Below are 13382 nucleotides of genomic sequence, written 5' to 3'. Positions count from 1 at the left end.
AAAAAAAAAAAAAAAAAGGTGGTTTTCCTTAAGTGGTGGTTTTTCATCTGGAAAATATGATTCAGAATGGATGCATAAGCGTAGAAAAAGTGAATGGGTACATAGAACACTTTTCCTGGGTTTTCCTAAAACCAAGTTACAGTTCTCAACTGTAATAATATAGTTTGTTTTAGAATAGGGGGCACTTTATGGTAAGTTATGTTGTATGCTTAACTCCATTTGTAACTTAACAGATTCAGCATGGCCCTTTTTAAAAATTGTGGAAGAGGGCCGAGCGTGGTGGCTCATGCCTGTAATCTCAGCACTTTAGGAGGCCAAGGCGGGTGGATCACAAGGTCAGGAGATCGAGACCATCCTGGCTAACACGGTGAAACCCTGTGTCTACTAAAAATACAAAAAAAAAAAAAAAAAAGGTGGGCATGGTGGCAGGCGCCTGTAGTCCCGTCTACTCAGGAGGCTGAGGCAGGAGAATGGCGTGAACCCGGGTGGCAGAGCTTGCAGTGAGCTGAGATCGCGCCACTGCACTCCAGCCTTGGTGACAAGCAGGAGACTCCCTCTCAAAAAAAAAAAAAAAAAATTTTTGTGGAAAAATGTACGTAACAAGATTTAGCATTGTGACCATTTTTCCATTTTTAAGGGTATAGTTTAGTGACATTGAGTATATTTATATATTTTTTTAATTAATTAATTTATTTTTTTGAGACAGAGTCTCACTCTGTCACCCAGGCTGGAGTGCAGTGGTGCTATCTCAGCTCACTGCAACCTCAGCCTCCCAGGTTCAAGCAATTCTTCTACCTCAGCCTCCTGAGTAGCTGGAATTACAGGCGTGCGCCACCATACCTGGCTAATTTTTGTATTTTTAGTAGAGACAGGGTTTCACTATGTTGGCCGAGCTGGTCTCAAACTCCTGACCTCATGTGATTCACCAGCCTTGGCCTCCCAAAATGCTGGGATTACAAGCGTGAGCCACCGCACCCAGCTGATTATGTTCATATTATGCAACCATCACCACCATCAGTCTCCAGAATTTTTTTCATCTTCCAAAACTGAAACTACCCATTAAACAGTCACTTTCTATTACCCCCTTACCCCCAGCCTCTGGCAGCCACTTTCTGTCTCTGTGAATGTAACTGCTCTAGATGTCTTATTTAAGTGGAGTCATACAGTTTTTGTCCTTTTTTTGACTGGCTTATTTACTTAGCATAATACCCTCAAGTTTCATCCATTTTGTAGTGCATGTCAGGATTTCCTTCCTTTTTAGGGCTGAGTAAGATTTCGTTGTACGTATATACCATGTTTTGTTTATCTGTTCATCGGCACTGGGGGATTGGTTCCACCTTTTGGCTATTGTGAATAATGCTGCTGTGGACATGGGTGTACAAGTATCTGCTCCTGTCTCTGCTTTCAGTTCTTTTGGGTATGTACTCAAAAGTGGAATTTCTGGATCATACGGTAATTCTATTTTCAGTTTTTTGAGGGGCTACCATACTGTTTTCCATAGGAGCTACATCATTGAAACACCAATGGTCGTGGCTACCGCTGCCTCATTTTACATTCCCACTAACAGTGCACAGGGTTTTAATTTGTCTACATTCTGGATACTTGTTATATTCTGCTTTTTAAATAATAGCCATCTTAGTCTTTCTTGCTGCAAGTCATCCTCCTTTACCTTCATATCTACTTCATTTCCTTCTTCCTCCTCTTTGCTTTCTTAAGAGCTGTAATGTAAAACAGTATTTATCTATGTTAATCTTGTAATTTCTGTCTATAGTATTTAAAGTACTAAATTGATTTTTTAATTTTTTTGTGCTCCTTGAGTTTACAATTTTTTAAAAAACTTACGTGAAAGCCTAGGAAAGTCACTAGTACTGTCTCTCCTCCTAGGCCTTTCATCAGCTGTCACTCCCCACAGCAATAGATACAAGCAGTGAGGAAAAGAGAAATGATTTTCCCTTTTTAAGCTGTTCCTATAGGCCACTGAGAGAGCCTTGTCAAGACAAACGCTCATAAAAACAAATGAATGCTGGGTGTGGTGGCTCACGCCTATAATCTCAACACTTTGGGAGGCTGAGGCAGGCAGATTGTTTGAGTCCAGGAGTTTGAGACTAGCCTAGGCAACATGGCAAAACCCTGTCTCTACAAAAAAAGACAAAAAAAAAAAAAAACTAACCAAGTGTGGTGGCATGAGCCTGTAGTCCTAGCTACTTGGGAGGTTGAGATGGGAGGATCACCTGAGCCTGGGGAGGTCAAGGCTGCAATGAGCTGTGATCATGCCACTGCACTATAGCCTGGGCGACAGAGCAGAACAGGAAGAAAACAAAAACAAAACGAATGGGACATGTTGACATTTACTATGGTAAACACTTACCTGGGTAATTGTTTGGCAAATGAAGAACAATTGTATTAAACATTTTCTTTTGTGGGTTTTAAAGTAGTTTGTTGCACTTTTAGAAGAAATGCCTTATTGAAATAGCTGATATGGCTACCTCAGAAGTGCCAGGGAGTCAAGCCAGTCCTAACTCAGTGCCTGGGGATGGATTGCACCAGGCTGGTTTTAATGCCTTTATGGCCAGTCGTGTGATGGTCTTTGTGGGAGTGAGACAGGGACTCCAGCCCTGCAGCTCTGGACCCTGGCTCCCTGAATGCCATAATAACATATATTTGAGTGGCAAAGCTGTATGCCTTACAGTGGCCAAGAGCCAGTTCTCCTGTTCCTCCAAAGCCCACACTCAGAAGATAAAGCTGGCTCGGGGCAGCAGCCGACCCAACTTCCACCTAGCACTGGGGTGGAATAGAGGTATTTGGGTCTCTCTAGCCTGTAAATGTCATACTTTCAACTAACTACTGAGTTTGGGGTTGGGGGGAGTATCCTGGCAGAAATATCACTGCATTGCCCTGGACCTCCTTTTTTACCCCAGTGTCTAAGGTACAAGGGTACAAGTAAGAAGGCTGACCAGCACCTTTAACACTGACTTTATTTATTTTTAAATCTGAAAATATCTTGGGAAAGTTTTACAAAAAGAAAAAAAGAAATCAACAGAAACAAGTTATGGAAAAAAAAACAAAAAGAAAAGAAATGCTTTGTCAATCCATTAGACTTCTTTGTTTGTCTAACCAAAGGTTCAAGAATACAGGTGCTTTTGAGTTTTCTTCTGGCTTTGCCAAAAAATCTCTTTTGCTATTTTTGCATTATCTAAATAGATCATTCCATTATTATTCCAATTATTGTAAAGACTCATAACTTGGATTTTTTTTTAACTGTAGAGTTTTTTTTATTGAAGTGAAATTCATAAAACATTAAGTTAACCATATAAAAATAAACAATTCAGGCCCATGCCTGTAATCCCAGTATTTTGAGAGGCCAAGGCGGGAGGGCTTTAGGCCAGCAGTTCAAGACCAGTGTGGGCAATATAGTGAGACCTCATTGCTACCAAAAATAATAATTTGCTGGGTTTAGTGGTGTCTAGTCCTAGCTACTCAGGAGGCTGAGGTAGGAGGAAAGCTTGAGCCTAAGAGGCGAAGGCTGCAGTGAGCTGTGATCATGCTGCTGCACTCCAGCCTCAGGAACAGAGTGAGACTCTGTCTCCAAAAAAATAAAAAATAAAAATAAGCAGTGCAGTGGCATTTAGTACATTCACAATGCTGTGTAACCTCTGTCTAGTTCAAAAACATTTTTATTACTCCAAACATAACTTTTTGGAAAAAAGAGCTTAGAGTACTGTTCTTAATTGTTTCATTTGCTAATAGTCTGGTATAATGTACTGAATTATAATTATATTTATCTTCAGGTGATTTCAAGTGTCCTATCAAAGAGGAGATAGCAATTACCAGTGGTGAATGGGAAGTTCTTGGCCGGCATGGATCTAATGTATGTTATTTTATTCTACTGATATGTTTGGTCAGTATTACTGTGTGAATGCAGTGCTGAAAATGAGTGTAATTTAATATGACCCCGGTATTTTTTTTTCCGAGACAGAGTCTTGCTCTGTCGCCCAGAGCTGGAGTGCAATGAATGGGTTGATCTCGGCTCACTGCAACTTCCGCCTCCCGGGTTCAAGCAGTTCTCCTGCCTCTGCCTCCCAAGTAGCTGGGATTACAGGCAGGTGCCACCACACCCGGCTAACTTTTTTGTATTTTTAGTAGAGACGGAGTTTCACCATGTTGGTCAGGCTGGTCTCAAACTCTTGACCTCGTGATCTGCCCACCTCGGCCTCACTTTACAGGGCGTGAGCCACTGTGCCCAGCCAACCCCAGTATTTTTAAAATACTAAGTTAGGGCCTAAAATTACTCACATTGTTGAAAAGAAATAATCTTAGTTTAAATTATAAATCTCATTTATTTTATAGCCCTTTTATAGATGTGTTCCTAAAGGTTATTTTCTTTTCTTTTTTGTGAGACAGGGTCTTGCTCTGTCACCCTGGCTGTAGTGCAGGGCACAATCATGGCTCACTGCAGTCTCAACCTCCCAGGCTGACGATCCACCCACTTCAGCCCCTGGAGTAGCTGGGACTACGGGTGTACACCACCACAAGCTAATTTTTAAATTTTTGGTAGAGATAGGGTCTCTCATATATTGACTGGGCTGGTCTCAAACCTAAACATCTACTAAGCCTAAACATCTACTACTTGCCCCTACGTTTATCAGTTTTCTTTCATGTCATGTGTACTTGTGATACATTAGTTTGTCTTTCTCTCTTCTCTATTTTCTTTTTCTTTTTTTTTTTTTTTGAGATGGAGTCTCACTCTGTAGCCCAGGTTGGAGTGCAGTGGCATGATCTTGGCTTACTGCAACTTCCACCTCCTTGGTTCAAGCAATTCTGCTGCTTCAGCCTCCCGAGTAGCTGGGATTACAGGCATACACCACCATGCCCGGCTAATTTTTGTATTTTTAGGAGAGACAGGATTTCGCCATGTTGGCCATGCTGGTCTTGAACTCCCAGGCTCAAAGGATCCTCCCACCTTGCCACCTCCCAGGCGTGAGCCACCGTGTCCTGCTCACCATTTTCTTTTCTTTTTTGAGACAGGGTCTGACTTTGTTGCCTAGGCTGGAGTGCAGTGACACAATCTTGGCTCACTACAACCTCTGCCTCCTGGGCTCAAGCCATCCTCCCACCTCAGCCCCCCAAGTAGCTGAGACTACAGGCACACACCACCACACCCAGCTAATTTTTGTATTTTTTGTAGACAGGGTTCCGCCATGTTGCCCAGGCTGGTCTCAAACTCCTGAGCTAAAGCATTTCGCCGCCTCGGCCTCCCAAAGTGCTGAGGTTACACGTGTGAACCACCACGCCTGGCCAAGCCCACCATTTTAAAATGTATTGTTGCTCATTGATGAGAAAGGGACATATTCATAGTTTTAGAGCCTAGCAAAAGTTGTAAGTTAGCATATGGTTTGAAAAGTGACTTAAAAATCTATTACAGACTACTTGTATCTACATTATAAATTGCATTTACTGCCTGGGCACAGTGGCACACACCTGTAATCCAGCCCTTTGGGAGATGAAGGCTGGAGAATTGCTTGAGGCCAAGAGTTCAGTAACAGTTTGGGCAACATATAAGACCCTGTCTCTGCCAAAAATAAAAAAAAAAAAAAATTAGCTGGGCATGGTGATGCACACCTGTAGTCCTAGCTAGTTGGGAGGCTGAGGCAGGAGAATCGCTTGAGTGCAGGAAGTCCAGGCTGCAAATGAATTATGATCATATCACTGCACTACAGCCTGGCTGAAAGAGTGATACTCTGTCTCAAAAATAAATAAATAAATAAATAAATAAATTGCATTTACTTCTTCTGAAGTAGTGATTGTCTTTCATTCATCTGTTTATCTTACCCCACAAATTTAAATTTTAATCCACCACCTGCAAAGAGTGATGGGCGTTTATACAGAGCTTACTTAGATTGATAGGGAAAAGGAAGGACGTCTACCCTCTGTTTTATTCTCAGTACCAATTCAGTGAATTCTTTAAAGAAAAAAAAATTGCCTTTTTGAAGTACCTTGCATTTGTTGCAGCTGTCACTTGGATGATCATATTCATGAGATGCCTAGGGACTCCATCCTGTATGTGTGTGACACATACAGTTGAGGTATGCTGCCAAGATTTAGTGAAGGCCTAAGTGTGGTTTCCTCAAATTGACAGGAATATTTATTGAAGGATTATGTTTACTGACTACTGTAAAAATCACTTGTAGTTTCTAAAGTGATTAAGGAGACATAATGAAGATCCAGATCCCAGGTTTGTTTTTGTTAGTAAAAATTTTAGAGTATCTGCTGGGCATGGTAGCTCAAACTTATAGTTCCAACACTTTGGGAGGTCAATGTTGGGGGATCACTTATGCCCAGGAATTTGATACCAGCTTGGACAACATAGTGAGACTCTGTCTCTGCAAAGAAAATTTTTAAATTAGACAGGCATGGTGGGGCATACCTGTAATTGCAGCACTTTGGGAGGCCAAGGCAAGAGGATGGCTTTAGCCCAGGAGTTTGAGGTCAGCCTGGGTAACATAGGCAGACTCCATCTCTACCAAAAAAAAAAAAAAAAAAAAAAAAGTCAGGCTGGTGATGGTGGTGCATGCCTGTAGTCCCAGTAACTAAGGAGGCTGAGTGGGGAGGATTGCTTTAGCCTGGGAGGTTGAGGCTGCATTGAGCTGTGACCACAATACTGTACTACTGTACTATAGCCTGGGTGTCAGAATGATACCTGCCTCAAAACAGCAGCAACAACAAACATTTCAGGGTATCAAGATGGACCTTTAAAGTCTCATTTCCACTGAGATCCTCACGTGGCCTTCTTGTTATATATCCAAATAAATTTTTGGGTTTTATTTTTGTTTCCAAATATTTTTTTCTGTTGAAGGACCTTGGATGTTACTGTCATCTGAGAAAAAACTCTTATTGTGGAATTCTAGGTTCTGAAAACAGAAAACTACACTGATGTAAATTTCATGCTATGTGATGGTTGAAGGATAAGAGTCATTACATAATGTTGAGGGAACCCCAATAATTGTAATTGCATACATCTGATCCTTATTTGAGCCAGCTAAACATCTACTACTTGCCACTACGTTTATCAGTTTTCTTTCATGTCATGTTTGCTTATGATACATTGATACGTTAGTCTGTTTTTCTGTCTTCTCTATTTTGCCTCTTTTTTTTTTGAGATGGAATCTCACTCTGTCGCCCAGGTTGGAGTATAGTGACATGATCTCGGCTTACTGCAACTTCTGCCTCCTGGGTTCAAGCATTGCTGCTTCAGCCTCCCAAGTAGCTGGGATTACAGGCATACACCACCATGCCCGCCTAATTTTTGTATTTTTAGTAGAGACAGGGTTTCGCCATGTTGGCCAGGATGGTCTTCAACCCCTGACCTCAGGTGATCCACCCACTTTGACCTCCCAGAGTGCCAGGATTTCAGGCGTGAGCCACCGCACCTGGCCTTTCCTTCCTTCTATTCTTTTTTTGTGTTTCTTTGTTTGGAGACAAGTCTTACTCTTGTCCTCCAGGCTAGAGTGCGATGGTGCGAAGTCAGCTCACGGCAATCTCCACCTCCCAGGTTCAAGCGATTCTCCTGCCTCGGCCCCCTGACTAGCTGGGATTACAGGCACCTGCCACCACGCCCGGCTAATTTTTGTATTTTTAGTAGAGACGGGATTTCACCATGTTAGCCAGGCTGGCCTCAAACTTGTGAGCTCAAGCAATCTGCCCACCTCAGCCTCCCAAAGTACTGGGATTACAGGCGTGAGCCACCGTGCCTGGCCCTTTCCCTCTGTTCTTGATTTGTTTTTTGACTTAAGTTATCTTTTTCCTTCTCTGCTTTTACAAGTCTGTTCCCACCCAAAGTTGTTTTTTTTTTTTGAGACGGAATTTCACTCTGTTGCACAGGCTGGAGTGCAATAGTGTGATCTCAGCTCATTTTAACCTCCGCCTCCTGGGTTCAAGTGATTCTCCTGCTTCAGTCTCTTGAGTTGCTGGTATTACAGGCGCCCACCACTATGCCCAGCTAATTTTTGTATTTTTAGTAGAGACGGGGTTTTACCATGTTGGCCAAGCTGGTCTCGAACTCCTGACCTCAGGGGATCCTCTTGCCTTGGACTCCCAAAGTGCTGGGATTACAGGTGTGAGCCACCGCACCTGGCCACCCACCCAAAGATTTCTAATGGCAGTAATTGGGTAAAGCTTTAAGACTTTTAAGCCTATGAGCTTTTTCTTTTTTGGGATGGAGTCTCGCTCTGTCACCCAGGCTGGAGTGCAGTGGTGCGATCTCAGCCCACTGCAACCTCCACCTCCTGGGTTCAAGGAATTCTCATGCCTCAGCCTCCCGAGTAGCTGGGATTATGGGCACCTGCCACCACACTTGGCTAATTTTTGTAATTTTTTTTTTTTTTTTGAGACTGAGTTTTGCTCTTGTTGCCCAGGCTGGAGTGCAATGGTGCGATCTTGGCTCACTGCAACCTCTGCCTCCTGGGTTCAAGCGATTCTCCTGTCTCAGCCTCCTGAGTAGCTGGGATTACAGGTGCATGCCACCATGCCCAGCTAATTTTTGTATTTTTAGTAGAGACAGGGTTTCACTATGTTAGCTAGGCTGGTCTCGAACTCTTGACCTCAAGTGACCTGCTGCCTCCACCTTGCAAAGTTTTGGGATTACAGGCATGGGCCACTGCGCCCAGCCACCTGTGAGCTTTTTATTGTTGTGGGTGGTTCTCAAAGTGCTGGACCAGTGCAAAGCGTCAGCATCACCTGGGAACTTATTAGAAATGCACATTCTTGGCTAGGCACAGTGGCTTACGCCTGTAATCCCAGCACTTTGGGAGGCCAAGGCGGGCGGATCATCTGAGGTCAGGAGTTCGAGACCAGCCTGGCCAACATGGTGAAACCCCGTCTCTACTGAAAATATAAAATTAGCCGTGTGTGGTGGCACATATGCCTGTAATCCCAGCTACTTGGGAGGCTGAGGCAGGAGAATCGCTTGAACCCAGGAGGCAGAGGTTGTAGTGAGCCAAGATGGCGCCACTGCACTCCAGCCTGGGCAACAAGAGCGAAACTTGGTCTCAAAAAAAAAAAAGAAAGAAAAAAAGAAATACACATTCTTGGGCCCACCTCTGATATCCTGAATCAAACTTTGTTGGTGGGGCTTAGTAATCTGTTTAACAAGCCCCCCACCCAATTATGATACTTCTGTTGGATGTTAAGTAGTAACAGGAAAACCACTGTCGATGGTGGTGAGGAATTGACTGGTTATTTTTTTAGTTTTGAAAGGCCTGACTCCCATCTGCTAGGTCAAAACAGAAAGAGTCCTGATCTTTTGCAAAGATTAACACATACTTGTAAAGTTTCATGAATATTTGTTTCCTATCATTTGTATGCTTTCTGTGTATGTCATATGGGCCTACTTAATCCCAACTGTGTTGATTTCTATTTATGCATGCTAAAAATATGTTTAGTGATGAAGAGACAGCTTCCTGGAGGGGGAAAGACATTTAAAAATAACTTACTTTTAGAAATATATCTGTGTTTTCATTGCTGTGTAAAAAATTTGCTTTTTTTTTTTTTTTTTGAGATAAGGTCTTGCTCTGTTGCCCAGGCTGGAGTGCATTGGCATGATCATGGTTCGCTGCAGCTTCAAATTCTGGGCTCAAGTGGTCCTTCCACTTCAGCCTTCAAAGTAGCTGGGACTAAAGGGATGCATCACCATGCCCAGCTAATTTTTTCATTTTTTGTAGAATTGGGGTCTCCCTATTTTGCCCAGACTGGTCTCAAACTCCTAAGCTCAAACAATCCTCTCACTTCAGCCTCCCAAAGTGCCGGGATTACAGGTGCAAGCCACCACATCTGGCCAAAAATTTTCTTAAACGTTGTTTGAGTTGGCTGGTAGAAGATTTACAGGAACAATAAAAGAAAGCCATTTATTGAAATCATACTGTAATTTGAGAAGAATATTAAGTGAATTCAGCTATTGAGTTTACTTGCGGTTTTTTGAGTTCTGAATGAAGACTTAAAAGATCTTATCCATGTTTATTTGTAAACTACACCAGTATTGAAACTGTGATTTAGTTTCATTATTCCACAACCCAGTAGAAAAAACACTTTTGCAAATTTGTGCAAAAGACCAAAAAAGTACAGCCTAGAATAATATAACAGTAACTAATAAATGTACAAGATAGTAAAATTAGACTTTCAAGTATGTATGAATGATTGACCTGTATTGCAGCTATAGCTACTTGGTGGGCTGAGGCAGGAGAATCGCTTGAACCCAGGAGGCAGAGGTTGCAGTGAGCCGAGATCGCGCCACTGCACTCCAGCCTGGGCAACAAGAGCGAAACTTGGTCTCAAACAAAAAAAAGAAAGAAAGAAAGAAAGAAAGAAAGAAAGGCACATTCTTGGGCCCACCTCTGACATCCTGAATCAAACTTTGTTGGTGGGGCTTAGTAATCTGTTTAACAAGATTAGTTATAATCTTGTTATAGCTATAGCTGCAATATAGCAGAGTATTTTTTTCCCCTATAAAGAGTTGTTATTTTAAGGAAATAATTCTTGTATTTTAAGAAAAACACACATTCTGACCAGATGGGAAACTATACAGTGTGTAACTCAGGTGTCCTTTTTCCTTCAGGGCAGGACCTATTCTTAGCTATAAGTCATGAACAGCCAGGCATGGTGGCTCATGTCTGTAATCCCAACACTTTAGGAGGCTGAGGCAGGAGGATTGCTTGAGGCCATGGGTTTAAGACCAGCTTGGGCAACATAGTGAGGCCCCATCTCTTTAAAAACATTTAGAAAATTAGCTGGGCATGGTAGTGTATGCTTGTAGCTACTCAGGAGGCTGGGATGAGAGTATAGCTTCAGCCTCGGATTTTGAAGCTGTAGTGAGCCGTGATCGCATCATTGCATTCCAGCCTGGGTAGCAGAGGTGAGACTTCAACTCTTTAAAAAATAAATAAATAAATAAGCAAAATTAACTCAGGTTTATTAATAGTGGCAGAAAAAAAAAAAAAAAAGGAAAAAAAGGCATAAGTCAGGAAGTGACTCAAGTGATTCTAAATAAAATTGGGGGTTAGCTTTGCCAAGGTCATGTTAGCCCTGATTTTGTTATTGTTGTTATCTTGTCAGATCCAAGTTGATGAAGTCAGAAGGCTGGTATATTTTGAAGGCACCAAAGACTCTCCTTTAGAGCATCATCTGTACGTAGTCAGTTACGTAAATCCTGGAGAGGTGACAAGGCTGACTGACCGTGGCTATTCACATTCTTGCTGCATCAGTCAGGTATTAAGTTTGTTTAAAAAGGGTTTTGTGTCATATTAAAACTCTCTGCTTATGTAATACTCCTTTTGAATGATGTGAAATTGGCCTGCAAAAGCCTAATTCTCTAAGGAAAAGCTTTAAAAAGCTTAACTTCAACATTGTTTATGTATATAAATAGTCTCTTATAATACTCCTGCTATATCATTAGTGCAGATATAACAGCAGATAACCTTTTCTGCCTCCCTAAGGAAAAATGTAATTGTTTCTTCTTTCCCTAGCATTGTGACTTCTTTATAAGTAAGTATAGTAACCAGAAGAATCCACACTGTGTGTCCCTTTACAAGCTATCAAGTTCTGAAGATGATCTAACTTGCAAAACAAAGGAATTTTGGGCCACCATTTTGGATTCAGCAGGTATTCTTTTTTGCCCCGATCCTGACGTTAAGTAGGATTAATATGTTAGTACACTAAACTTGTGTCATATTTTCACATTTCCTGAACAAGTCTTCCCATCTCTCACCACTTCCTGTCCCTGAGTTGCCGAGCTCCTGATAGATCCCACTTCTCCTGTTCTGTTAACTGCTGAATAAGATGGGTTACTTCTCACTCCAAGCAGGAGCAAGTCTGGAAGGCCTTTTTGAAAATAAGATTAAGGCCAGGTGCAGTGACTCACGCCTGTAATCCCTACATTTTGGGAGACCGAGGAGGGTGGATCACTTGAGGTCAGGAGTTTGGGACCAGCCTGGCCAACACGGTAAAACCCCGTCTCCACTAAAAATACAAAAATTAGCTGGGCGTGGTGCTGTGTGCCTGTTGTCCCAGCTACTCGGGAGGCTGAGGCATGAGAATCACTTGAAGCCAGGAGGCGGAGGTTGCAGTGAGCTAAGATAACACCACTGAACTGCAGCCTGGGTGACAAAGCAAGACGTTGTCTCAAAAAAAAAAAAGAAAATAAGATTAAAATAGTCAAGGTATCAGCTGGGAAACAGTTTATTCACAAATTTTGATGATTTCTCAGGTAAACAAATGAACTTGAAGATAATAGTATTCTGAACTGGTAAGACTCTTTGAGCAAGGAAGCTGCAGCTTTGGAGAATAACCAGCTGATAGCTTTCTTAAACTTTTGAAGCACTTGTAATGGCCATCTTAATAAAAGAACACTTGCTGTCTCTGGAATGAGAGAAACACTGAATTATCTGTTTAAAATGTTTGATTTCTTAAACATAAAGAATGGACTGGGCTGGGCGTGGTGGCTCACACCGATAATCCTAGCATTTTGGGAGGCCGAGGTGGGCGGATAACAAGGTCAGGAGATCGAGACTATCCTGGCTAACACGGTGAAACCCTGTCTCTATTAAAAAATACAAAGAATTGGCTGGGCATGGTGGCTCAAGCCTGTAATCCCAGCACTTTGGGAGGCCGAGACAGGCGGATCACGAGGTCAGGAGATCGAGACCATCCTGGCTAACACGGTGAAACCCCGTCTCTACTAAAAAAAATAGAAAAAGCTAGCCGGGTGAGGTGGCAGGCGCCTGTAGTCCCAGCTACTCGGGAGGCTGAGGCAGGAGAATGGCATAAACCTGGGAGGCGGAGCTTACAGTGAGCTGAAATCCGGCCACTGCACTCCAACCTGGGTGACAGAGCGAGACTCCGTCTCAAAAAAAAAAAAAAAAATAGAATTAGCCGGGCATGGTGGTACACGCCTGTAGTCCCAGCTACTCAGGAGGCTGAGGCAAGAGAATTGCTGAACCCAGGATGCAGAGGTTGCGGTAAGCTGAAATTGCGCCACTGCTTTCCAGCCTGGACAATGGAGCAAGACTCCGTCTCAAAAAAAAAAAAAAAAAAAAAGAATGGACTGGTTTTATGTATCCTCTAATTCACTTTAATCCCCAATCTTTTTTTCTAGTATTTTTACTAATTCACTATTTCTGCTAAGGGATTAAGAAATTAGGCCAAGCATGGTGGCTCATGCCTATAATCCCAGCACTTTGGGAGGCTGAGGTGGGTAGGTCATTTGATATCAGGAGTTCAAGAGCAACCTGGGCAACATGGTGAAACCCCACTTCTACTAAAAATACAAAAACTAGCTGGGCGTGGTGGTGGGCACCTGTAGTCCCAGCTACTTGGGAGGCTGAGGCAGGAGAATC

General features: G+C 42.6%; 1 protein-coding gene across 6 annotated transcripts in view; it reads left to right on the top strand.

Annotated features, from left to right (window-relative positions):
• The window catches only part of DPP8 (dipeptidyl-peptidase 8), an 80089-nt gene that overhangs the window by 47256 nt on the left and 19451 nt on the right, over nt 1-13382 (top strand). For all 6 annotated transcript variants that reach the window (XM_011968220.1, XM_011968196.1, XM_011968215.1 and 3 more), the window contains 3 exons: nt 3789-3868; nt 11104-11256; nt 11514-11649. In XM_011968220.1, coding sequence (XP_011823610.1) covers nt 3789-3868; nt 11104-11256; nt 11514-11649 — 369 coding nt within the window. The remainder of the gene's footprint in view (nt 1-3788; nt 3869-11103; nt 11257-11513; nt 11650-13382) is intronic.

The sequence above is a fragment of the Mandrillus leucophaeus genome, unplaced genomic scaffold (genome assembly GCF_000951045.1).
Source record: "Mandrillus leucophaeus isolate KB7577 unplaced genomic scaffold, Mleu.le_1.0 Scaffold12, whole genome shotgun sequence".
In the NCBI taxonomy this organism is placed as follows: domain Eukaryota; kingdom Metazoa; phylum Chordata; class Mammalia; order Primates; family Cercopithecidae; genus Mandrillus; species Mandrillus leucophaeus.
This window is presented reverse-complemented; position numbering and strand designations above follow the sequence as displayed.